This window comes from Onychostruthus taczanowskii, unplaced genomic scaffold (assembly GCF_017590055.1).
Source record: "Onychostruthus taczanowskii isolate IOZ18803 unplaced genomic scaffold, ASM1759005v1 scaffold253, whole genome shotgun sequence".
NCBI lineage: Eukaryota > Metazoa > Chordata > Aves > Passeriformes > Passeridae > Onychostruthus > Onychostruthus taczanowskii.
Genome location: NW_024499830.1, coordinates 124,619 through 151,473, shown reverse-complemented (window position 1 = coordinate 151,473; position 26,855 = coordinate 124,619). Strand labels below are relative to the sequence as shown.

The 26,855-nt window shown below is 51.0% G+C and overlaps 1 protein-coding gene across 6 annotated transcripts; it reads right to left on the bottom strand.

Moving 5' to 3' along the window:
* Window positions 1–1,116: 1,116 nt before the first annotated feature.
* Window positions 1,117–26,650, bottom strand: FAM83H (family with sequence similarity 83 member H). 6 transcript variants are annotated; one of them, XM_041407088.1, is made up of 7 exons: window positions 26,362–26,650; window positions 24,882–25,065; window positions 21,855–21,959; window positions 8,051–8,511; window positions 6,538–6,702; window positions 6,097–6,221; window positions 1,117–3,983 (listed from the first exon to the last, which is right to left on the bottom strand). In XM_041407088.1, the coding sequence occupies exons 4-7, from the start codon at window positions 8,495–8,497 to the stop codon at window positions 1,334–1,336; spliced, it is 3,387 nt and encodes a 1,128-aa protein (XP_041263022.1). In that variant the 5' UTR covers window positions 8,498–8,511; window positions 21,855–21,959; window positions 24,882–25,065; window positions 26,362–26,650; the 3' UTR covers window positions 1,117–1,333. The 6 variants fall into 6 exon arrangements, with proteins under 6 accessions (XP_041263022.1, XP_041263019.1, XP_041263024.1 ...); XM_041407085.1 differs by lacking the exon at window positions 21,855–21,959; XM_041407090.1 differs by lacking the exons at window positions 21,855–21,959; window positions 24,882–25,065.
* Between the last annotated feature and the right edge of the window lie 205 nt (window positions 26,651–26,855).

The following is a 26,855-nucleotide window of genomic DNA, read 5'->3' as shown; positions in this document are numbered from 1 at the left end:
TGAAGACCTAACTCTTCACAGATAATCCTACAGCCCTTCACTCATTTCTATTACTGTTCTAGACTAGATTAACAGAATTCATTATGGTCTGGTTTTGTTAAAATCAAGAAGAAAAACATTTGAAATACAGGTGGTTCTTCTGCAATATTTAACAGCTTCTCTAGTATGTAATATTGTAATAATATTGTAATAATAAATCCTTTACATTGCACTGCAGAAAATCTTTGTCATTCAAGCAGCATTTGCTGTGTTGAGAGGGAAACTGCCTATTGGTAGGGCTGTCTTCTTCAATATGGTAATTGTTATTGGTTTTGCTTTCAGAAAGCAAAGTTTCATGAGATACTATTTCTGAGACATAAAGGTGTTGCCAGTCTACAGTGGCACTACAGGAAACTTTATATTCCTGTTTCAGTGATGATTTTGGATACATTTTCCTCATTAACTTGAAGCTCTTGTCTTTGTTCCTGAGGTTTTCCTCTACTGTGATGAATGATTGTTATTCCCCCTCGCTCTCTCAGCTGCTCCAGACCTGTCACCTCATGTGACTGCAGTTACACTCCCAAGGAAGTCACTGCTTGGCCAAGGCAGGACTTCAGATGCTTACTGAAACTCAGACTCACCTGAAAAGGCCTCCTAAAACCAAGCCCTTCTGCATCAATAGCACCTCAGCATCTTCTTTGAGCTCAGCCCCTAAAGCAGGCAATTCCCTTTTACATAAGGGAACAAACCAGACCCCACAGGCTCTGGTAAACACGAAAGCTGGACAAGATCAGAACCACAGATTAGGCCAAAATGTTGATTACAACTAATTTTTTTTTTGTATGCAAACCTTCAAAAATGTGCCTTCTGTGTCTGATTCATTGTGAGATACAGAAAAAGTGTAACTGCACCTGAGAAAACACTTGAGCTTAAAATACTTTTTCCACTTAATACCTGTGTGTGCATCCGTATGTATTTATCTTTTCTGGCCCAAACTCAACTATTGAATTTACTGGTTTTCATTTTTTTTCTGAAATTTTAATGGTTTTGTCTGCTGAAAATATTCCTTGGGTTTAACAGAGACTATCACTTAGTTTTGTACAGTAACAGAGACTTGTTTTTTAAGCATGTTGGCATTTTAATTGTTTTATTTGGAACATACTGCGATATGGTTGTTTGATACCACCTGACTTTATTGAGCAAACTGTGCCGTGGGAGGCTCATGCTGGATACATTTCTGCTCACTAATCAAGAAGAGCATTGCCATGGGGGTTTGTAGCCATCATAGACAAGTTTCTTCCTTGTTTCCCTGTGACAGTCAGTGATTAAATGGAATTAAATAGGATTTCTAGGATCATTTTTTGGTCTTGAAGGTCCCCAGGATTTTGGGCATGAATTTTCCCATTTTCTTGTCTTTGGCATCTGTGTCATACTCCTCTTCACTGGGACTCGTGTGCTCGTCCTTCTTGCAGAACACCTCAAACCTGCTGTAGACTCGCTTCTCCTTCCGCATGTTCTCCATCTTCTTCAGGAGGGTGTCTCTGTCCTCTGACGGCTGCCGCTGAAAGTTCCGTTTCTGGCTCCCAAAGCTCTCAGACCTGTGGATGTTGCAGCTTTTCTCCTTTTCCCCTTTTCTTTCCAAGCTTGTGGTCGACCTGGAGAGGTCAGGGTTGCTGGTGGACGGCAGCTGCTTGGCCAGCTCGGCTCTGTTCTTCTGGCTGTTGGCAGAGATCTGCTCCAGGATCACCTTGGTGTCGTCACGCAGGTTGCTGCTGTACAGGATGTTGGCTGTGGAGGACGGGAACCTCCCTTGCGTTGTCTGGCTGCTCTTGGGGGGGAGTGTTGCTGCGAATTTGTGGGGTTTTTCTTCCTCCATCGCTTCCTGGCAGTCCCCTATGGATGATCGCTTGAGCACCACTGCCTGCTTGTCACATTTCCCACTCTCAGAAGCAGGCTCCTCCTCCAGTTTCTTTTCACCTTTTGGATTCAAAAGCTGCTTCAGCCGTAGTGACCCTTTTCTTAAAAACTCCATAGGATTTTGCTCTTGTTTTGAACAGTCTTCCTCAGACTTGTTGAGAGAGCTGTCAGACCCTTGACTTCTAGACAGGCTTTCTAGAACTGAGGACGTAGTACTTGTCCTCACCTGTGGTTTCTTCATTTCTGTGTTGACTAATTTTGGAGAGTCTTCTCTGAAGGTCACTCTGTCCTTCTTCTCTGGAAGAGCTAATTTCTGAGTGTCTCCTACAAATATCAGGCTCTCCTTCTCTGGAAGAGGAGGTTTGTTCTCGATGGGGTAAAACCGGGATGACAGCTTGTCCACCTTAGTGCCAAGATGTGCCAGAGGATCTTTACTCAACGCGTCCCCAAGCTGGGGGGTGGATGAGGCCATTCCAAATGCTCTGTCCAACTCTCCATGCATTTTGTAAGTACTGCAGGAGTCTTTGGAGTCCAGCACCCTGCTCTCCAGAATCTTATACTGCACAGATTTGGTACATTTCTTCTCCGTATTCTGAGATTCCTCCTGTAGGTAACCTGAAACAGCTTTGGTGTGGGTGACCGTGCCCCGTTCCATGTCCTTGCCCACAGCTTTGTACTTCTCCAGCAGCTCAGCCACTTTGGAGGAGGCAGCCGTCTTGATGGTTTCATTGTCCTTTGTTAACTCACTGGACATTTGCTCTTTTTGGATCATCTGCACCTTTTCTATTGTGGTGTTGGGCTGATCTAATTTGGCAGCACTGAAAATCAGAGAGGACCTGAGCCTGGAGCTTCTCTGGATCAAAGGATTTATCCTGGACCTGAAGGCATCTGGTTTCATTATCGAGGTTTCTTCACCTGCTCTATCAGAATCTGCAGATTCCTTGGCACTGTCAATTCCCAGTGGCTTGCTGCTGAAGGGCGTGGGGGGTTTGAAGGCTGGGACGAGGTCAGTGGGGTGCTTTGTGAGGGGATCCCCAAGAGCATCGTTATACGCCTCAGACTCCATCGGCATCGGGAGCCCTTCATCTGGTTCAGACTGGTATGCGCTGAGGTACGAAGAAATCCTCCAGTTCCGTAACCCTGTTCTGTTTTCCTGCGTGTTCTTGTCGTCATCCTGCTCTTCATCCTTGTCCTGTAGGAACAGGCGCTGCTCCAGGCTCTGCTTCTGCGTGGGAGAAGTCTGGCAAATGAATTTCTGTCCTATGTTCTGCCTCCGTAACATCATTCCCATGGGGCCGTTGCCCGCGGGGTTCAGCTGGTCGGAGCCGTGTCTCACCTCCCTGGAAGAATTGGAGGGCACGTAGTCCAGCCGTAGGGGGAAACCCTCCTGTGGGAAACTGGGCTCCAGTTCAGGGTATCGGGGTCCCTCTCCATAGTCTTCCAGTTCATTGAATCCCGGCCTCCCCCCTCGAATCCTCTCAAAGAATCCCTGAGGTCTGCCAGGAAGATGGGGATGTTCAAACTGGTACTGGTAGAACTGGTCCTTCTGGAAATGACTGGATTGGATTTTGAATTCATCCATGTTGTTCATGAACATCTGCCGGGTGTACTGCTTGGCAGAAGCAAAGTTTTCAAACGTTCCTTCTGCAAAACTGTGTCTCTTAAAAGCGTCCAGCTCCAGCTGCTTGGAGCGGAGGAAGCCCCTGACCGGATCCATCTGGGAATTCTCCATTTCCACCTTTTTGTACATCCGCATGGCCGACCCCTCCACAGTGTGCCGCAGCATGTCGTCCCGCCGGAAATTGGACAGGAAGTACCTGTCCGGATCCACCCTGTCCATGAAGGAGGGGAAGAGACTCTCATCCCTCTGGAACATCAGGGGGCCTTTTTTGGGGAAGAAAGGCATGTTATTGCCAAAGGGAGCCATGGCAAACGCGTTCTCTGTCTTTGCCAGGACGTTGGCTGGAGGAACCAGAGGTTCTGACTGTGCAAACAAAATGCGGAATTCTTCATCAAAGCTGGCCACCAGCTCACCCTGGAAGATGTGTGCAATGCTCCTGTGAATCTTCTCAAAGGACCACATGAAACTGAAGAGAGAACAGAAGTGATGGAGTAACTCAGCTTTACTTGTTTTCATTAAAACATTTGAAGCAAATTCTAAATTTTCTGGTTGGGCAGAAATAGGGCAAAATAATGGTAGACAATTCCCTTGCAGCTACGTGCTACACATGACTGTTCCCAAACCTAACAGCTTGCTTGATTTGGGATCACATCTTTGCAGAGAATTTTACAAGGCAATAAATGATTTCTGTTCTAAAAAGCCAGTCAGTCATGTCACCCAGAGTGAGCTGATGATAGTCCTTGTGTGAAGCAGATGTTCCTGTCTTTAGCACTGTCAGTAACGACCTGGACAACTGCCAGTGTGTCCCCTCAGCACCTGGCAGGTGACACCAGTCAGGGGGACCCCAAAGGCTGGGAGATGTGCCGACAGGAACCTCCAAAAAGACAAACCCAAGATCTTACTTGGGGGATGGCACAGCCCTTCCACCCACACAGTCTGAGGGGACTGAACAGAAGGAGCTGGGCTGGAAACGAGGGAGGAGGATGTTCAGTGTTATGGTGTTCATCTTCTCAAGTCAAGCTCTGGTTTATTTTCCTTTCTTTGCTGAGTGATGGGAAGCAGAGAAGGGATCCCTTACCTTGCCCTGCCTGTGTTTGCAGGTTTGCTGCTGTTAAAACTGTATCACAACCCAGGAGTGTTCTCACCTTTACAGTTCTCTACCACATCCTGCTGGGAATCATGAGGAACACCTTTGTGAGGCTTGGCTGCCTGCTGGGCTTAACCAAAACCTTAGAATTACTGTCTTTTTTTTTTTTTTCCCCCACAGATTTTTTAATTCTTAATGTGAAGGAAACTTGGTTTTGGGTTGTCTGGGCTCAAGGCCTTCTTCAGTTGGTGTATCTACCTCCACTGCAAAATGGAGTATTTTTCCCAAAAAACTGCTACTCAGTGTCCTTCAGTGAGCAAAACTTTTATCCATGTCACTGATATCCATGTGGAAGTGCCAGAATGCTGCTTTACCAATTCACCAGCCTGTCTCTCAGAATCCCAGACTGGTTTGGGTTGGAAGGGGCCATCACACCCTGTTTCATCCCCCTACCATGCACAAAGACACCTTCCACTAGCTCAGGCTGCTTCAAGCCTTGTTGAGCCTCATCTTGAACACTTCCCATCTTCCTACTTCAGAAATGATACAATATTGGAAAGCCCAAAGCCATGGGAGTGTGGCAGAAGTAGTCCTGAACAATTTACTTGATGCTCTCATGAACAAGAAATGATCCAATCAGAACACTTAATATTTGGTACAGAATCAAATGTGAATAATTATTTTCAAACATCAGGGAAAAAAACCAAAGTGAAATCTTACTGTCATGGAATATGCACCTTAATCAGATTATTACAATTTATTCTTCATATACTGTGTTTTTAAATACCCTTAATTCTATTTGCTTAACTTTCACCATGAGAAGCAACTCATGGTAGGATTGGATCAATCTGGCCTAGAAGATTTCCCTGCCAACAGCATGGGGAGAAACCACATGAGCTTTAGGGTCTGTCCAACCCAAACTATTCTGTGATTCTATGATTACATTCTTAGAGCATGACAGGTGTTTATCCCATCACCCTTTTAATATATGAAGAAGAAATTATTCTACTACAACTCACTAAAAACATTTATTCTGCCAGAAATGAATGCCTTAGCTGGTCAAGACTGTTATTCCCAAAAGGATGGTAATGTGTTAATGGCTGATTTCAATCCTAACTAAAACCACCCACCACTAAAACCACCCACCCCTCTGTTGCCCAGAGAAGCTGTGGCTGCCCATCCCTGGAAGTGTCCAAGGCCAGGCTGGATGGGCTCAGAGCAGCCTGGGACAGTGAGAGGTGTCCCATATGGGGCTGTGGGGGTGCAACAAGATGAGCTTTAAAGTCCCTTCCCACACAAACCATGCTGTGATTTGATGATTCTGTGAGTGGAGGTCAAAGTTAATTTGGTCCAGGCTAAGATGCAAATCTTATACTCCTTATGCTATGGCAAATTCTCTCTGGAATGGATCAGATGGGAGCTGAGCTCCTCTGCAGCCAAGCCCGTGCACAAAGCACCTGAGTCTCTCTCTGAGCTGGACAGGGCTCCTCACCTGTAGTTGCCACTCAGCACCACCATGCAGTCCACCAGCAGGAACTTCTCCTTCAGGTGCCCCTTGAAGGACATCCCCGTGCGGCAGTAGTAGGTTGGGCCAGACACTGTCCTCACCCTCAGGAACTGCAAACCAGAAAGGCACAGACTCAGATGGGACCCTCATTCCCTCCCCTGCCCCTCCTTCCCTGCCTCCTTTTAACCTCCATCCACCCCCAGTGGGATTATCCAGCTCCAGTGGTTCTGTCTGCACACACCGATGTACAAACCCCTTCCTCAGCACATCTCCAGCCTCACCCCATGTCGAGCCAGCTCTCCTCACTTCACACTCATCTTTCACCAGGTTCTCACCCTTCCCAGGTGTTTCCTGCCATACTGGCCCTCTGTGAGGCAGGACACACCCCCTCAGGACACCAATCAGGTAGGGCAGGTCTGTGCTCACCTCCACATAGTTCAGGTTGATTCTGCACTTGGCAGCTGTGTCAAGGAAGAGCTGGGAGTTCATTTCGTCCAGCAGGATGTAGACAGGCACTCGGCGAGAAGCAGCATCCAGCACCTCAAACAGCAGATCCACATCTGTGAAAATGTCCATCACGATGGCCACCACCTGGGGAAGGGATGAGGACACATGAGCCTGTGCTGCCTCATGCCCTGACCAACCGTGTATCCCAGCTTCTCACACCCCAAAGCTGCACTGTCCCCATCTCAGCTTCCTTTTGAAACAGGAAACATCCCAATTAAAGGTCCCATTAAGCACTGTGGGCCCCGAACTGGAAGGAGAATTTCTGTCCAGAAAGGTGCATGTTCTGTGTATGCAGGTGAGGGGAAACCTCCCTGCGTGTTTCCCGACTCATCATTCAATAATTCCATGAACTTTTTGGCCACGTAATCACACTGGATGGTGTATGGTGCTGGTCCCCCACTCCAACATCCCCGTGCCATTTTTAGGTAACTTCCTGGCCAGCATTCAGGCAGCCATTACTCAGCTGCATCCGTGTGCTGATTTTATGGGAAGCAGCTTCTCATTTCTTCCTGTCCTTCCCAGCTCCCTGAGTTGAAATACTCGATGGAAAGGGTGTAAGGAAGGAGTAAAACTCTTCTCAGTGGTGCCCAGGGAGAGGACAAGGACAAACTGAAACACAAGAAATTACAGTTCAGTTACAGAAAAGCCTCTGTGACTGTAAGGAGACCGTCAATGTGGGAACAGGCTGTCCAGAAAGGTTTAGTCTCCACCCTTGGAGACGCTCAAGGACACATCCTGAGTGACCCTCTCTAACTGACCTCCTCTGAGCAGGGGAGTGGACAGGACCAGCTCTAGAGGCCCCTTCCAATCTCTAACGTTTTGGAATTCTGTGAACTCTTGGTGTATTTTAGCAAGGCCTAGGACACGGTGCCATGACAGCAGAGCAGAGACAAGCTTTGGTGCAGTCAATGGTGGATTTGGATCATCCTCCTCCTCTATCAGATTCTGGAAGAAAAGTTAAGGGAATTAGCAGAGGACGTGATCTTGCTCAGCCTGGAGGAGAGGAGGCTCCAGGAAAACCTTACAGCCTCTTCCAGTGCCTGAAGTGACTCTGAGAGGTCAGGAGGAACTTTGGACAAGCCTGGGGTGACAAAACAAGGGGAGTGGCTTTACACTGCCAGAGGGCAGAGTTAGATGAGATATTGGGAAGAAATTATTCCCTGTGAGGAGGATAAGGCCCTGGTACAGCATGCCCTGAGCTGCTGTACCAGCTCTGGCTGCCCCATTCCTGAAAGCATCCAAGACCAGACTGGACGGGGCTTGGAGCACCCCGGGCTAGTGGAAGGTGTCCATCCCCGTGGCAGGGGGGTAGAACTGGAGGAGCTTTAAGGTCCCTCTGACCCAAACCACTGCACTGTAATTGTCTGTCCTGATACTTCTCTGGCACAGGTGTGGTTTTACCTCTGCTCTAGCTGGGCTCTCCCTGTCTCACCTGCTGAGCTGCTCGAATCATCCTGCGAGCCTCCTCCTTAATGCTGGGGTTGTCTGGTGGGGGTGGCTGCACCAGCGTTGTCACCTCTGTTCCCCTGAAGCCAAAGACCATCGGCCAGCCCAGGTCAAGCTCAGGAACGGCCAGATCTGAGTTCATGGGCCAGTACGTCCCGGAGGATCCGTCCATGTCGTTGTCCCCCGCCGTGTCCGTGCTGCCCTCCTGGTGGGCGTACTGGGGCTTCTGGAGGTTCTGGATTATGTGGTCCACCTCGGAGCCACAGAGGAAATCAGGGGCCGCCTCCTCGGCCAGGAAGCGCTGGTAACTCTCCTTGCCCTCCTCCGTGAGCACATCCAGGGCCAGGCGGTAGTACTCCTTGTAGTGGGGGGGAAGGTAGTTGGGGTCCAGGGGGTTGTCCCCCTGGGAGGAGCTTTGGGATCGACGAGCCATCAGGGGAGGGAGAGCTGGAGGGAAACAAAAAACATCCCTGACATACAGCAGTGTCACGACAGCAACACATCCAACACATCCTCCTCAGGGAGCAAAGGCAGCGATTAAAAGAACATGGAGCAATGCTGGAGAAAGTTCAATCCAAAGGCATGGGAGCCTAAAATTAGGCAAAGGTGTGAGTCACTTAACCATCACCTTCACACAGCTAACTGTTTTGGGCCAAAATATGGAACAAATCAGCCAGGCAGCCCTGTGATAAGCAAGGCCAATACATCCAACAGAACAATCAACTTTCTCTTTTAGGCTGCCAGTTGCTAAGCTTCAATTTATTGTTGGTTTAAAACTCAAGAGCAAAGCTGTATGTGGTTATTATCTACACCCCATTCAAATTAATTTCCAAATGCTACAGAAGTTATTTACTATGTGTAATGTGGCCCTAAACCAAAAGCACCTGCCTGAACACAAGGGCACCCCCTGGACCCTTACAGAGTGGGTTATCACCACCTCAGCACATGAACAGAAGCAGGTGGTGCGTGGGTGCTGGGGTGTCCTGCTGGTGTAACACAGTCAGAAGGCAGAGGAGTCTCCATGACATGAATGAAGAAATAAAAAACAAGGGATGTGATCAGTTCTTCCATCTCCTCATGTTAAGAAAAAACAGAGCTGAAAGGAGCTCATATGCAATATTTGGTAATAAGGTCCATTCCCACTCAGACCATCCTGGGATTCTGTGATTTCAGGATGCTCAAGTCACCAATGTTCCTGCTTTTAACTACTTCAGCAGTGTCATTTTAAGGACTTGTTCCCACACTCTATCAATCTTGGACAGAAGAACAATATATCAAACTCATTCATATATGACCCAGGAAGGGGACAGAGGTCCCACAGCAAACTGCTCACAGTGCTCAGAGATGGGAATGTGAGAGACAAAGGACCAAGTGCAGCATTAAAAGGAAGAAGTATCAGAAGAACCCTCTGATACTGCTGGGCAATCAAAACAGCAAAAGAAAAGGTCATGCTGGTGAAGTGGCAAAGCAATTTTATATTGATTAATATAATTTTTTCACTACAGTTATAAATGAAGAGGGAGAAGACTGAGCTTTAAATAAGCATCAGGCAATAGTGACTCTTACTGGGCAGGACCACAGAAAACAGCAGCACTACACAGGTTCAGCAGGAACTCACAGCTGGAGTCGGCTGGGGATATGGATGTTTTATTCCTCACCTCCCAAAAAGGGAGGTTTGTGCCTGAACTCTGATTCCTCAGTCTACAGGAGACATCTACAAACCGTGACCAGGGCATCTCTGCTGCCAGCACAAGGGCCAGAAGGACAGAAAATGATCCTGCAGGTGGTAGGCTCAGAGGGACACCAGGACACCCTGTGCTCAGCTGGGCTGATCTGCGAGAACTGCGGCTGCTCCGCAGCTCCCCGGCAGGAGGGTGCAGCCAGGTGGGGGTCAGGCTCTGCTCCCACCTGTGTAGTGAGGACTCACCTGAGTTCCCCAAGCGGCACCGAGTACCTTTGTGAATAAGCAGGGAAAATGGCACCAGTGAAGAAGTAAATCTGATGTGAAAGCAAACTGCTCCTCGTGGGTTACCCTGAGACACTGGGAGAACAAGGACATGGAGCTGGGGGAGTCCTGGTGTCACTGAACCCAGCAGTGGGGGTGGGCTGCTGGCCTGGATGATCAGGGAAGCCTGCCCGGGATGTTTGGAAGGGCCTGGAAAAGACCCATGGCTCATAACTGTGAAATAAAAGCCAGAAGTTGTGTTTGTGCCCCCACAGGTGTCTGCCCAGCTCTTCACACGTTCCATGGCTTGGAGCCACCTGGTCTGGTGGAAGTTGTCCTTGCATAGGGTGGAAAAGATGAGTCCCTTCCAGCCCAAACCATCTTGTGCTTCCATGATGCCATAAATTGTTGGCATCCTTAATTCCCTGGCTGCAAAGAGAACACCACCATGTTGATGAATCCTCAGTTTGCATGAAAAATGCTGGTTTATACATATAAGTAAGTATGTAAATAAATAAATAGCTATACATACACACATACATATATATACACACAAACACAAAGCTCTGGATATTTAATTTATCTTCCAAAATCCTTCCCTGTTAGGTAAAGCAGAAGGGAAGAAAGTACCTGGAACCCCAAAGGATATTTATGACCTTTTGTCACTTTGGTGGGTGTAAGCTGAGTTCAGGTCAAGGAAAATAATTTCTCCTGTTACGGCCTACATCTTGCTGCCTTCAGATGGATTCTGCACTTAGTTAATGGATTTTTATAATTTTGTTTTGCTCTGTTCCAGCCCCTGGGATGACCTGTTTGAAGCTGGCAGAGCTCTGAAGCCCTGGGTCAGATTTGGTGTCATGAAGCTGCTGACTGCCAGGCCAGTTCTCCAGTTCTGGATCAAGCCATCCACTATTTGGAAAGCAATTCCTCTCCAAATCAGATGTAAGCAATCACATACCACTTCTGACAGATATTTCTGTGCCAGAGGGAGGTTTCTAAGACAGAACTGGCTTTTAAACTCCTGTCTTTTCACTTCTCTCTTAACTAGTCTTGCTCCATTCCAAGTGTGTCCATTATCCCAGTGCAAGGCTGGGTTTGGTGGAGGAGCAGTTCACATGCCTCAGGAAATAGGAGATGGATTACTTACTGTGCCACATTGCCCTGCTATTTTTTTTACACCAGAACTGTGTATTCCATGTATTTTGTAGGGCATTCCATGCTTTAAGCCTTGGTTCATTTTAACCAGAGTTCAGGGAGAACAAGGTCAGGTTTCCCCTCAGAGGGATAGGAGCCTGGACACACATCAGTTATTAGAGTTATCAGCTCTCTTCTTCCCTGATGGCTGGATTCTCTTTGATCAGGGGCACCTAAAAGAACCTGCAGGAGACTGAGGGGAGACCTCAGTGCACTCCACAACTTCCTCATGAGAGGAAGAGGAGGAGCAGACACCGATCCCCTCCCTGGGGTGACCAGTGACAAGACGCGAGGGAGCAGCTGCAGCTGGATCAGGGGAGAGTGAGGCTGGAAATTGAAGAAAGGCTTTTCCCCCTGAGGGTGGTTGGGTGCTGGAACAGGTTCCCTGGCAGAGTTCAAAAAGCATTTGGACACTCCTGGGCACAGGGTGGGACTCCTGGGGATGATCCTGTGCAGGGCCAGCAGCTGGGCTCCATGTGTGGCCCCTTCCAACTCAGCTTACTCTGTGATTCTGTGACTCCAAGCAGGGGCTGGAACCTTGTTTGAACTTCACCTGCAAATCTATTTCCTGCAGCTTCTTTCAACCCAGAAAAAGACAAATGTTGTATTTCTGGAATTCTGAACCATCAAAACTGTCAAATAAACTGAGCCACAAACTGAAAATACTGCAAATGTAGATTTTTAGCCTGTAAGTACTGATTAATAGAGAATTTTACTTACTTACATGCTTGTTTATTTAATTAGGAATTTCATTTTATTTTATTTGCTGGTCCCAGTTTACAAAATCTTCTGACATGAGTAATGAGACTTTGAGGGAGAAATGAGAATGCTAAAAAGAATAAGGTGTGGCAATTTGCTTGGGGGTCTTAATAATGGGTAACAAAATATTTTTTTATAATGGGTAACAAGATAATCTGTGTGCAGTTACAGCTCATGCACTGAACTCAGGAACTGAAGTGGGTACAGGAGGAGAGGAGCTGATGCCAGCCCAGCAGCTGCAGCTGTGAGCAGCTGTGTGATGTGCTCAGCCAGAGGGAACCCTGAACATCTCTCCTTCCATTCCCATGACAATACTGGAAAACTAAGACCATGAAGTCCCCTAGTCCAAAAACCCTGCAGTGCACTTCCAGAAGGGAAGAGGAAAGCGCAAGCACATCACCAATGGCCTCCACACCTTCAACAGCCACAATTTTACCAGCAAAAGCTTCCCAGGAAGAGTGGGAGAGAACTGCCCCAGCATTAAACGGGAAAGGAAAGGAATCCTGCTACATCCTGACAATATGACCTGGGAAAAAATTCCAGCAATTGTTTGAAGCTGGATGTTTTGAGCAGAAAACACCAATACAGGACCCGAGACATTCACCAGACCACTGAGCACACTGGCACCATCCCTACTGATCCTGCAGCCAAGCCCCTGGTGCTTCAAGGAAAGAAAAATTCCAGAAGGTAAATTAGGCAGCAAGGGGGGAAATCTACTTCTCCCCATCACCGAGCCCTTAGGCCTTGGGAAAGTCACTTTAAATAAAGTGCAAACAAACCATAGCCAGGACAGCAATTGAGGTGCTCATACACAGGCTCTCCGTGTCACCTGGGATGCCTGAGGTCACCTGGCCTGGCCTCCAGCTGCTGCGAGGAGGCTGTGGGTCTCTGCACGGCAGGTGTCACGCCTGCTGAGCTTTAGATGCCCAAAGGCACCTGGAATGTCCCAAAACCCCCAGGTTTCAGAACCAGGATCACTCCTCCAGAATCAGTGGCCAAATGCATATGTACAATGTGCCTATTTGCACCGCTTTACAGGTGATGGAAAATAATAACATCCAAGAAATATGGGATAGGATTCATCTTCTAACAGACATGCTCATGTTGGGCCAAATATTCTCTTAATCCTTCTCCTAGACACTAACAAATCAGGCCTGCTAAAGCCTCAGTGCTCAGACCTCAACTGTTTTAACTCTGAGATTCCCCCTTACCCTGTCACACAATTAATCCCACCAAGATCCTGCTTGGAACTGTCAGTGCTTTATACCAGAATTTACCTAGAGGATGGGAGGCAGCTTTGACAGGAGGATGAGTCAGATGTTGGGGACACACTCCTCCCTGTGAGGCTGGTGAGGCCCTGGCACAGGCTGCCCCGAGAAGCTGTGGCTGCCCCATCCCCGGCAGTGTTCAAAGCCAGGCTGGACGGGGCTTGGAGCACCCTGGGCTAGTGGAAGGCATCCCTGCCCATGGCAGAGGTGAGGGACTGGATGAGATTTAAGTACTTCCAACCCAAAACATTCCATGATTCCTTCCCAATATCCCATCTAAGCCCTGTCCTTTGGCAGTGGGAAGCCATTCCTTCTTGTCCTGTCCCTCCAGGCCCTTGTATTGTTTTTCTTGGGCCAGTTCTTATAAGGCCTCAAAAGAAACTTAATGCACCCAAGGATAGCTCAGCTATTACTTTGGGGGCATAAAATAAGCAGGATGGCTTCTGCTGCGGTGTTAGAAACAAAAAAGGTTTAATAAAAGGCAAAATAACAAACAGAAAAACTCGAGCCAGGTGCAGAGGTCTGCTCCTGGTAAAAACACTTCACAAAAGCCTTTTGCTCTTTTGTTCTGTTCTTTTCTACCTGATGGGTCAGGTGGGACTTTTTGGCTTCTAGCCAATTAGATGTCCTCTAGTGTTTGGTGAAGTCCCTGAGGTCCTATGAGGTGGCTTTTCACCTAATCGTTGAGAGAAACTTCTGGGCTTCTTTCCTTTTTTGGAGATCAGTTTTGCCACTCTGTCATTAGGGGGCACAGTCCTACACCCTTGTCCAAAGTCCAACTCCCCTAGAGACCCTTTAGGCACTGGAAGGGGCTCTGAGGTGTCCCCAGAGCTTTCTCTTCTCCAGGCTGAACACCCCCAGCTGTCCCAGCCTGGCTCCAGAGCAGGATTCCAGCCAACACTTACGTGTCACAGTGTTACTTCTTCAGTAACTTAGAAGTCTGTAACCATTTTTTGGCATTTCATGCACTTCTCTGCTGTCCTAAGTGATCTTTCTATGAAATTATGTCCATAAATTTAGAAGTATGACCACTCATGATCAGAACCTTTAGAACCAAACCTGCAGAATTTAGCTTCTCCCCAAGAAATCCTTCTCCCAGTACAATGGCTGGGACAAGCACGAGCACAGACAGGTACACAGAACGGTGTGGAAAGAACCACAGAATCTCCCGAGCTGGAGGGGACACGCAAGGGCCACCAAGCCAAACTCCTGGCCCTGCACAGGAAGCCCCGAGAAGCCCACAAAAAGAAGGTGGTACGAGTACTGTTGGCACTCTGCTCCGCACACGGATCTGGGCCGGTGGCTGGGTTTGGCAGGAGGAAGCTGCAGGAGAACAGAAGGCAGCTCTGTGGCTGTTTGCAGCAACTCCTCCCATGCTCGGGGGCACTGGATAAAGGAGAGCACGAAGCAGCTTGTTGGAAATCCAGCAAGTGGGAGATGAAGGACGATGGAATGGGCTGAGGAGAAGCAGGATCCAGGTCTGCTCCACCCGTCTGCCTGGGCTGTGCCAAAGACACTGCATTGCTGCCACAGCTGCTGCACCAGACACTGCACCGCTGCTGCGGCTGCTGCTGCACCAGACACTGCACTGCTGCCACAGCTGCTGCAGCAGTGCACGGGGAGTCCCAGCGGAGTCACTCCCCTCCATAGCCAAAAAACCATCAGGAGGAGAGGAACAGGCGGAAAGGAAGGAGCAGGCAGGCCTCAGCCATGCCTGTGCTACGATCAAGGCGGGGGTGAGGAGGGAGTCTCCAAGGGAAATTTCCCTTCAGCTTGGCGTGAGCTCTGCCCCTGTTCCCACTGGTATAAATGGGAGTGACTTTACTGGCTGCAATACCTGTCACACGCGTTGGGTTTTGAGATTCCCAAAAGCTGTCAGACCCCCTTAATAAAGGGAAGAGTCACATGTGATCACAGCCTGCAGATTCCTCCACACTGAAAAACACTCAACAACATGGAATATTTAATGTAAGGAAAAGTGGTTGACAGATGAAGCTGGAGGTAAAAACTGTCCTTTTACCTCTGCATTCATTATAGGAACAGAAACTGGGAAAAGCACAGACCTGTTGACGTGGGCAGCATTTGGTGCCTGTCCATATTATGTTCCATTTAAACAGACTTTTACTGTTTTTTTCCTAACAGAGCAGCAGGAAACCACAGATTCAGACATGCTGTGATCACCACAAAGCCCTACAGATTAAAATAAATAAATAAAAGGACCTGTCTTTCTCCAGAGCCTTTGTGCCAGGTGTGAATCAAGGGCGCTGGACCGTGTTTGCCCAGTCTAAGCAAAAGGGAACCGGCTCAGTGCTCTCTTTGTCTCTCATCTGCTGTGCCTGGTGCCAGCCCTGCTGATGCCTCAGCACCTGGGGCTGGCTCCATCTGCCTCCCTGTGCTGACTCCAGTGCTTGTTGTTACGTGTTCTGCCTGCACAGCCAGTTCCCAGGCTGCCTCGCTCAGGTGATCCCTTCCCTGGCTGGACCTGCTCCGCTGCTTTGGGACACTCCCAGGAGCCGAGGCTGCCTGCAGCACCCAGGAAGGAGCTGCCTGCGAGGAAGCAGGGCTGGATCCCAGAGTCTGCAAAGGGCTGGGAAGACCCAGTCTGTTCCCCAGACCCCTTACAAGCAAGTACAGACTAAAGTTCCTGGGCTCAACACCTCATCTTCTCACTGCCCTAGACAGCACCAAGAACAGAAAGGCAGCACAGACAGACTGTTTTTCAGCCACACTCTGCACAGCCAGCCACAAACCCCTCTGTGCTATCAACTCAAAGGACTTCCAAACTATGGGCAAGAAATGAATCAAGGCACTCTTGATCCCTGTGATGGGCCTCACCTGGCCTGTACACCACATTCAGTGGCATCACTGACATCTCTTACGCTGGGCTGTGAAAAAAATTCATGTTTCCAAAATGGTTCTATAAATGAAGTTTACAAATCAATTATTTAAAAGAAAATATTTGGCCTCAAAAAAATAGGAAGATCCTATGCAAATAAACTGCTGATGTTCTGGGAGGGTTGGGTTTAGGAGAGGACAGCAATGCCTGAGGGAAAATGACTGGAGCAGACATGGTGACAATGAGACATGGAAAGTGTTAGCTTGCTCTCAAGAAAATGTTGTACTTGGTACATGATCTAGAAAGGGACCTGTCTCCTCAAATATGGTTTAAGGTGTGGGGTTTTTAATTCTGCACTGTGTGATGGAAGGACAAGCCAGTGCCTTCTGATCTTGCTGCAGAGGAAGAACCTGTATGAACAGCAGGACATGCTCGTCCTCTCCAGAAGCTGCTTCTCATTTTCCATCCCAAGGGTTGGACTTCTCCTGAAAAGGATCCTGCCGGTCCTACAGGGGTGCAGGATCTGTAATTCTGAAGTGTAGCCCAGAATTTCCTGGTGGCAGGAATTGTTCAAGAGCTGGGGCAAAGAGGAAGCTGCCCCGTCCCTGGAAGTGTCCAAGGCCACGTTGGATGGGGTTTGGAGACCCCTGGCTAGTGTAAGGTGTCCATGGTAGGGGGTTGGAGGAGATGGTCTTGAAGGTCCCTTCCAACCCAAACCATTCCATGGCTGCATGATAATGGATGCTGGACACCCTCCCATGAACTCTCTTCTCACCAAGCAGGGCTAAGGCACATTCCTCACAACAGGACAGGGAAATATGGCAAATAACCCAGACTAGGCACTTTTTTAGCTACAACTGCCTCTGCCAAGTCCTAATTCTTATTTTTCTCTTTCCATTCTTCTCTTGGATTTCCTGCTGAGTCTTATCATGTTCTCCTTCTCAACGTCCTCTTCAGGCAATATGCTCAAAGCCTGGGTTACTGTTAGAATTTCTGGCTGGAATTTGTTATTCCTGTTACAATGCCATATAATGCTCCCAGACATGCTTCTCCTTTGGTCATCTGAACAGCTGATCACTCTATATTAATCACCTGAGAGAATGACACCCCATTCTTCACTCTGGATGGTCTTATGTGGATCTCAGTCACCCTTAAAAAACAGACAGTACCTCTGCCTGCTGCTGGGAGTTTCACTGCAGAAGTTTTGGCCATCAGATGAGAAATTGCTTCAATTAATCAAATTTTCAGTGAGCTTCCAGAGATGGCAGCTGTACTTTCTGTGTTCATACCTGTGGCAGCTGACCCTGAGAAATGGCTCCAAGAACACTTTCTGTGTCTCAGGTGAGCAGTGAATGCCCTGAGTGCTGCAGGCATGTGGCAGAGTAGAACTGGTGCCTAGTCTGCACCTCTAAAACCCACTGGACTCTCACTCATCTCTGCTGACTAGGGCAAGGGTTCCCACAGAACATTCTTTGCTGGAGAATCAGAAAGTGACCAGACATTCAGAATATCCAGGGGATCTTTCTGCAGGCCAGAGGAAGGGAAAAGTGGCGGAAGAATTATATGTTGTAATTTTCTGTGTGAAGTGGTTACTGAGACACCTGTCAACGTGTCCCACAGTGGCAGCATGTGAACCTGTCAGCCTTAACTGTCCCATGCAGCAAGGGTACACAGTGGACAGGGAAATCAGAGCTGTGGAGAGTCACCTGCACAAAACCTGACGTTTACAGCAGCTGGAAATGAAATGTCATCCTGCATGCGAAAGGTGTCTCTTAGCAGACTATCTGAATGATCACAGAATCCTTTGGGTTGGAAAAGCCCCCTGAGAGCCTCGAGTCCAACAGCTCTCCCAGCACTGACAAGGCCACCACTAACCCATGTCCCAGTGCCACATCTACAGTAGCAATGCTCATGCCACATTCACTATCCTGCAACCAATCCCTTCCCCTGGGTTTTTATTCAAAAGGCAGCAAGCATAAGGAAGTCTAAAACAGAGAACTTAAAAAAAAAAAGGACAATCAGGGTAAGGTCTAATTGAGGGGGAGAACCATGTGCTGCCCTTGACTTTTACTTCCCCCGCACACTGATTTTAGAAATGCACTCATCAATCTCCTCTTCCTCACTAAGACTACAAAAATCCAGCACATGGGGCCTGATAGTGTTCAGACGTGTCCCATGTAACTGTAAAATGCAAAGAATTCCAATCCTGCAGGGTTTGGAGGTGAATTTCCATTGCCTGGAAAGTTTTGGTTGCCAGAAAAAATATGTCTAGAACATGGGTGAATCTGTCCTGAGCCACAACCCTGCTCTGACACAAGCATACAGACATTTCCACACTTAAAGAATCTCAGAATCAGAGACTGGTTAGAGTTGGAAAGGACCTTCAAACCCATCTTGTTTCACCCCCCTGCCATGGGCAGGAACATTTTCCAATAGACCAGGTTGCTCCCAGCCCCATCCCAGCCTTGAACCTTCCAGGGATGGGGGAACAACAACTTTTTCCTTTGGCATGCAATTTCCCCTAAACCATATGAAGAGCAAGACCTTTTTCCCCCCTCAGAATACTCCTATTGCCAGGTCACAGCAAATCCAACTCTCTTTTTACCCCTCAAATGCAGCTATAAAGTCCCTCAGGTAAACAGCAGTGACACGAAAATGAAAACAACTTTCTCTCCCTAAAATGCAGCTCCCATGTGTCCATCTAATGGGGTTGGGACACACTGTGCTCTCCTGCCTCCTGATCCAGGGAGAACATCTGCACAGGGAACTGGGAACTGGTGCTCAGCACTGCTGACACTGTCACTGCTCTGGTTTGGGGTAGTTTCTGTTACTGACCTATTTTGGCCTCTCTTGCAGCTGAGCTTATTGCAGCTTCCACAAATTAGATGTTTTCAGCAGCAGAAGGATGTGATTAGTACTTCTGTTCCTTCACAGGTGCCTCTTCCCTTTCTAACTGGTCCAGATGGAGAACCCAATCCTCAGGCCAGGCAAGATCCACAATTGACCCCTATTGACCCTGGCCAATTTAGAGTGAGCAACACGGAACCATCCCCTTCCTGTCCTCACACACAAGTCCTGAGGTCTGTCAGGCTCACACCTATGGAAAACTCAGCAAGTGCTAGCCCGTGTGCCTGTGCACACCTGTCCACAGGCATCTGTCCATGCTCCTGCCTGTACGTGCACGGCTGTGCCAGGGCTCGTGGGCCGTGTCAGCACTCAGTGCACACCCAATCCCTGCGTGTGGAATGCAGGGGCCTGAGGAGCTGCTTCCCAGACCTAGGCCCTCACAGCACATCCCCTCTGTCCCAATCTCCTGAGCATACATCCCTACAGCATACATCCTCTCCTGATCCAGGAGATCGGCTCGGGCTTTGTTATGGGGAGCTCAATCAGGCTGCAAAGGCTCTTCCCAAAGAATGAGGCTAAGTTTGGGAATATCTGCTCCTCAGGAATTTCTCAAAGGGGAGCAGACACAATTGGTTGATCTGAGGACAGAAGGGTTCCTTCCCTTGCCATCCCCGACACTGCTGGGACATTCCCTTCCCTCACCATCTCCAGTCCCTGCTGCCAGCACTGGGACATTCCCTTGCCCCCCTTGTCTCTCTCATCTCCTGTCTCTCTCCCTTCCTGCCACCGTGGCGTGACTGGGAGCTCGGGCCACTGGAGCCTTCTCGCATAGAAGCAGCAACCCCCTGCCCATGGACTGCCTATGGAATTCCCTGTCCCAGATGCCGGGTGCTCAGTCCTGTGCGGAGGAGCAGGACAGGCCCTCCCCAGCCCTTGCCCTCCACCTCAGGCAGCCATACAGGTACCCCGGGAGGTACCTGTCCTTCTCCTACCTTACCAGGGAAGCCGGGCAGTGGTGGGTAGGTAGTGGGTCACTCCCTGGCTCAGGCGGCCATGCAGGTACCCACGAAGTCTCCACCCTTCTCTACCTTCCCAGGTGAGCTGGGGCAGGTGGTGGGTCACTGTCTGCTCACTTGGACGTGCCTGCAACCTGATTCACCTGGGAGCCAGGCAAGCGAGGCTCCACCCAGGGCAGAGCGGGGGTGAGTAAGAGCGAGAGAAAGGCAAACTCCGGAGAGCTGTTCCCTCCCCAGGCGCGCAGGGAGCCAGAGATAAGGGCTGCGCATTCCTGAGCCGCCGGAGGCCTCTCCCTTCCGTCTGCCCCGAGCCTGTCAGACCAGCTCGGGGCTGGCAGCGGGGCAGGGCTCGCCGCAGCCCCGGTCCTGTCCCGGCCCGTGACACGGACCCCAGCCCAGCCCCAGGCCCAGCCCTCGGCCCCCAGCCCCGGGCAGGGCCCCTGGGCGCTGGCCCTAGCTCGGTCGTGGCCCTGCGGCTCCCAGAAAGGGGGATTTGGGCTCCTCGGGCACTTCTGGTGCTCTGGGCCTGTCGGGGACAGACGAGCAGCAGCTCCTGGGCAGCGGCACCGTGGAACAGGAGGGGCCGGGGGCAGCGCCCTCTCCCCTGCGGCGGGACCGTTTCCCCGCGGGTGCCGTGGAAGGGGCTCTGGGGAGACAGCCGTGGCCTCCCGTCTCCCCTCATCACCGTCCCCGCTCCCGCAGCCGGGGCCCCGCGGGCAGGGAAGGGTTAAGCGAGATTCCCCGCAGCCCCGGGCGTGGCAGCGCTTGTTCCACCTTTCATGTCCCAGCTCGTTCCGCCCGGCCGCCGCCGCCGTGAGGGCCGGGCTGGCGGTGACTCAGGCGGGGCGGGGAGCGCGGGCTGCGGGCTCCCGGCGTGAGGGAGGGACGGGGGGCCGAGCACCCCGCGCCGAGCACGGCTCGGGTGTCCGCAGTGCGGGGACGGCTTCGGGTTCCTCACGGAAACGACACTGAGGGGCTGGAGCGTGTCCCAGGAGGGAGCAGAGCTGCGGAAGAGTGGAGCAGCGGGCTGAGGGAGCTGGGGGACTCACCCTGGAGAAAAGGGGCTCAGGAGGGACCTTCTCGCTCTCTACAACCGCGTAACAGGAGGGTAGAGACAGGCGGGGGTCAGGCTCTGCTCCCAGGTAATAAATGACAGGATGAGAGGTCACGGCCTCAAGCTGCACCAGAAGAGGTTTAGGCGGGATATTTGGAAGATTCCTCTCGGAAAGGGCTGTCCAGCCCTGGCACAGCTGCCCAGTCCCCATCCCTGAGGAGACTGAACAGTGATGTGAATGTGGCACCTGGGGACATGGGCTAGTGCTGGGGGAGCAGCTGGACTCAGTGAATCATGGAACGGTTTGGATTGAAGGGACCTTACACCTCATCCAGTTCCATCTCCCTGCCATGGACACCTTCCACTGTCCCAGGTTGCTCCAAGCCCTGTCCAGCCTGGCCTCGGGCACTGCCAGGGATGGGGCAGCCCCAGCTTCTCTGGGCACCCAGTGCCAGGGCCTCACCACCCTCATAGGGATTTCTTCCCAAAATCCCAACTAAACTCACCTCTGGCAATGGGAAGCCATTCTCCTCTGTCCTGTCACTCCAGGCCCTTGTCTAAAGTTCAGATCTTTTGGAGCCCCTTCAGGCACTGGAATTGAGGTAACAATTCATCAGCTGCTTGGCTTCTCTTCTATGGACAGAACACTTCTGCTCTCTAATGGAATGTAGTGTTGTCTTTGTTTACATCTTTGATATAATCCCTCTTCCGTCATCAGGAAACTGCAAAGGATCTGTTTTGAGGCCCCAAAAATGATGGCACTGCTGATAGTGTCATGGCTATGATACAGCTATTTAAGGTAGGACCTATCAGACTGAACACTGGTGACTGCTGCAGAGGAGGCTGTATCAGCACCAGCCATGCCACAGACCTTGGAATGCTGCCACGATGCACACAGGGGCAATTCAGACCTTCCAGGCCAAAAAGATGAACTGTAGCTGAACCCCACTGGATACAAGGGAGCTACACCATCTGCCTGTAAGGAAAGCCAGTTTCAATATGAGTTTGGAGCTTTTCCCTGTATGATACTGAAATATAAATTGGTGAAATCCCTCAGAAAGTCAGGTTTAAACTGTTTCATTAGTTTTTCTACAAGGTTTCAGTGTGTGACTTTACAAACCTTTTATCCTTAAATAATGATAACTTGTAGTAAGAGTTTGGAATTATCTGTAAAAGAACTTAAAATCTTTGTGAACTTTGGCTTTTAGATTCTATCAGCCAGCAAGGACCTGTGTGAGTTATTCCGACATGTTATTACGTGAGGGAAATCCCAGTGAAAACACACTGGCCTTCCCAGAGCTTGTGTTCAGAACTACCCCCTACACTCTTGTTTCAGCCTTTATCTCACACCAGTTTAATCTACTTCATTAAGTCTCATAACCTGTATTTGAGTAAAGTACTTCTCAGTAATGTAAATACAATTATCACCTTTCAGTCTTCTTGCTGTTAAATAGAAAACATTTTAAACCTCTCATTTTTTCTTTTCCCCATCATGTAAATGGTATTGGTGGACCTTTTCTGTTCCAGCTTTTCAAAACAAACTTTCAAACCTGAATATCAAACAGGATGCTGTTACTTTCAGTTTCACTACTGCTGTATACACAAATACGTCACCAACATTTTATTGGAGTAGGTTTGACTTCTCCTGAGCCAATTTCTTTTGCGCTCCAGAGTGAATATTACCTGGAATTGCTGATTTTAAAGCTATTCCTAATGGAATAAAAAGGCCTGCATCCTTCCACTTGGGAATTAGTAATAAAGTTTTGCTGCTTTTCTATTCTGAATGTTGGCTGTGTTTATTTTCTTGTATTATTGCCAGGATAATATTGGTTATTTGAGAGAATCTTCTTTCCCTGTAAATGCAATGTGCGTGTGTAAGTGGTGTTTGGTTTTCATGAATTACAATGTGTTTGCATTGTTACACTGGATTAGTGCAGTAATCCAAACTGGGTAATTACTGTTTGTCACCAGTGTCTCAGCAGGCTCCCTCTGCCAACGTCCTTCAAACAAGGGACACTTGTGCCCCAGATTGACGATGTCTGGATTAACCACATGGGATAAAACAAAGCGTGTGGAATGAGGTGAGACCTAATTTCAGATTGTGGTAGCTGCTTCTGCTGGGACTGCAGCTCAGAGTTAGCAGAGCATGGCAGGGAACACCCAGAGCAGGGGGCAACAGCTGGGAGAACACCCTGAGCAGGGGGAAGAACACCCTGAGCAGGGGCAGCAGCAGGGAGAACACCCTGAGCAGGGGCAGCAGCAGGGAGAACACCCTGAGCAGGGGCAGCAGCAGGGAGAACACCCTGAGCAGGGGCAGCAGCAGGGAGAACACCCTGAGCAGGGGCAGCAGCAGGGAGAACACCCTGAGCAGGGGCAGCAGCAGGGAGAACACCCTGAGCAGGGGCAGCAGCAGGGAGAACACCCTGAGCAGGGGCAGCAGCAGGGAGAACACCCTGAGCAGGGGCAGCAGCAGGGAGAACACCCTGAGCAGGGGCAGCAGCAGGGAGAACACCCTGAGCAGGGGCAGCAGCAGGGAGAACACCCTGAGCAGGGGCAGCAGCAGGGAGAACACCCTGAGCAGGGGCAGCAGCAGGGAGAACACCCTGAGCAGGGGCAGCAGCAGGGAGAACACCCTGAGCAGGGGCAGCAGCAGGGAGAACACCCTGAGCAGGGGCAGCAGCAGGGAGAACACCCTGAGCAGGGGCAGCAGCAGGGAGAACACCCTGAGCAGGGGCAGCAGCAGGGAGAACACCCTGAGCAGGGGCAGCAGCAGGGAGAACACCCTGAGCAGGGGCAGCAGCAGGGAGAACACCCTGAGCAGGGGCAGCAGCAGGGAGAACACCCTGAGCAGGGGCAGCAGCAGGGAGAACACCCTGAGCAGGGGCAGCAGCAGGGAGAACACCCTGAGCAGGGGCAGCAGCAGGGAGAACACCCTGAGCAGGGGCAGCAGCAGGGAGAACACCCTGAGCAGGGGCAGCAGCAGGGAGAACACCCTGAGCAGGGGCAGCAGCAGGGAGAACACCCTGAGCAGGGGCAGCAGCAGGGAGAACACCCTGAGCAGGGGCAGCAGCAGGGAGAACACCCTGAGCAGGGGCAGCAGCAGGGAGAACACCCTGAGCAGGGGCAGCAGCAGGGAGAACACCCTGAGCAGGGGCAGCAGCAGGGAGAACACCCTGAGCAGGGGCAGCAGCAGGGAGAACACCCTGAGCAGGGGCAGCAGCAGGGAGAACACCCTGAGCAGGGGCAGCAGCAGGGAGAACTGCACTGTTCTCCCCAGGAACCAGCACAGCCCACATGTGTTGGACAGGTCATGCTGGGGTACTCCTCCAGCCCTCAGTTTTGGCAGCAGCCCGAACAGGAGCACTGCGAGGGGTCTCAGCACTGATAAAGGGGGATTGCACAAGTTTGTGTCCTCAAGTGCCACAGAATTCAGAACACGTGGGGAGATGGCAATCAAGCTCATGGTTTAGTGGTGCTGGGCTGGTGCTTGGTCTTGGCACTCTTACATGTCTGTTGTGACTGTAATTCTTCTGTGATTCTATGATTTTAAAATTGAAATCCTGGAAATCTGACCTGATGGGAGCTTGGCTTCTGGTAGGTTTAGATGGGATACTGGGAGGAAGTTCTCCCCTGGCAGGGTGGGCAGGCCCTGGCACAGGGGGACAGCTGTCCCTGGATCCCTGGCAGTGCCCAAGGCCAGGCTGGATGGGGCTTGGAGCGGCCTGGGACAGTGGAAGGTGTCCCTGCCATGGCAGGGGTGGGATTAGATGGCTTTGAGGTCCCTTCCCACCCAAACCATTCCATGGCTCTGTGATTAGCAGGCGGCCCCTGGTCCATCCACCAGTGAGCCGCTGGCCTGCTGTGGTCACTGACAGGATGTGAGGAACAGACACGTTACCTGCCCCAAAGGCACCACGAGCACAGACAAGGTAATCTGGAGAGCAGGAACTCATTCCAGAGCCGCTTCTCCAGCAGTGCAGACCCACGGGCTCTTTGATAGTGGAGAAGGTGGTGAATCTTCCCCTTGACTCCACACGGGTGACTCATCCCAGCTGCCACTCTGGGCTTGATCTGCTCAGGCTCTGCATGTGTACACATCAGATTATCTGGGTTAAGTGCAGCTTTGCTTTTGCCCTTTATCTGTCTGCTCTGAAGCTGTTTAACATGATCTGCCTGTTTTTGTGCCAGCTCAGTTTCAGGAGTCCCAGGCACTGACTGGCACTGAGGTGATTTCTTCTGCAGTGACCGCAGGCTTGGTCACTCATCTCACAGGTCCCTTATGCAATTCCCACCCCTGCTGTGCTGACAGAATTGGAAAAGTCTCTCCAGCAGTTGCACAAGCCATCCCCCTCTAGCTCTTCACAGTGACTTTTTTAATGTGGAGAAATCCCACATTATTCTAACAAGCAGAACCAACATCTGCATGGAACCCTGGGAGGGGGAACAGAAATGTGGCCTTGCAGTTTCACTGTTAGAAGTTGTTTGCTTTTTTAAAGAAAACTGCCTTCAATTAAAGGGGCTGATGGTGAATAATCTGTGAAGAATCGGTGTTGTATTTATACAGCAGCACTGTTTGGGTACCAGTGCAGGAAGTTGTTGTGAGGGTTTGCTGTCTTGTTGTTTACCAGTGTTCAGCCCTGATGGCAGTCCTTTCCTTCTGGGGAAAACCCAGGAAGGGTGCTTGACCTAAGGAAGGAAGGTCCCTGGGATCTGGCCTTAACCATGACCCCACTGGAGGGTCCCCATGCAGACAGGGGGATTCAGAACATCCAGTACGACCTGAGCAAGAGAAAATCCAGACCTGCTTGGCTAGGCCAGTCCCCAGTCCCACTCAGGAACAAGGATATCCAGAGCCAGAGCTCACCCTGCACTGGCAGGGCCTCTGTCTTCAGTAGTCAAGGGAGACACATTTTAATTCCTAGTCCAGACTGGTCGCAGCTTGAACCTTCCTTCTGAGGGGACGAGGTGCAGACCCTGATCTCTGTGGTCACCAGGGACAGGATCCGAGGGAATGGCTGGAGTTCTGTCCGGGGAGGGTTAGGCTGGGTATCAGAAAAAGGTTCTGCCCCAGAGGGCGGCTGAGCACAGGGATGGGCTCCCCAGAGCAGCTGTCACAGCTACAGGAGGTGTTTGGACATAAATACTCTTTGGCACACGGTGGGACCCGTGGGGACAGTCCTACCGTGCAGGGCCGGCAGCCGGGCTGCTGGAGCGCGGAGAGGGCAAACAGCGGCACTGTGTGCCTGCTCTGTCCTCCCTGAGGAGACACAGCCGCAGCGCGCAGCGGCTCCTGAGTCCAATGCTGGTTCAGGGTTATTAAATAAATGAGGATTCACCACAACTGCAGGTCAATGGTTTCTGCAGGCACAGAACTGCACCTTTTCATAGGCGGTGAGCGGCACGGGCCCTGAGCCGCTCCCGGAGCCGTTCAATCCCCCCGCTCCAGGATCCTCTCCCGGGCTCCGCTCGGCCCTCGCCGGCTTCGGCCTGGACCTGGCCTGGGCCTCGCAGCGCCCGCCGCTGTCGCGTCACTGTGGCGTCACCGGGGAGCGTCAGCGCGCAGCGTCACGTGATGACATCACCGGGCAGGGCCGCGCCCCCGCTGCTCCCGGCCCGGCCCGGCCGGTACCGCCGCTGCCCCGGGCCCATCCCCACCAGTACCGCCGCTCCGGACCCCGCTCCCGGCCCGGCCGGTACCGCAGCTCTGGGCCCCGCTCCCGGCCCGGCCCGGTGCCGCCGGCCCCTCTGTGCCCTCCGGGAGCCGCGGCTCGCCCGCCAGCACGGGGGGTACACGCGGAGATGGGCGGCACCGGGACAGGAGGCCCGAAGCGGGCGGTGGCCGAGCCCAGGGCCCGCAGGTGGCGAAGCAAAC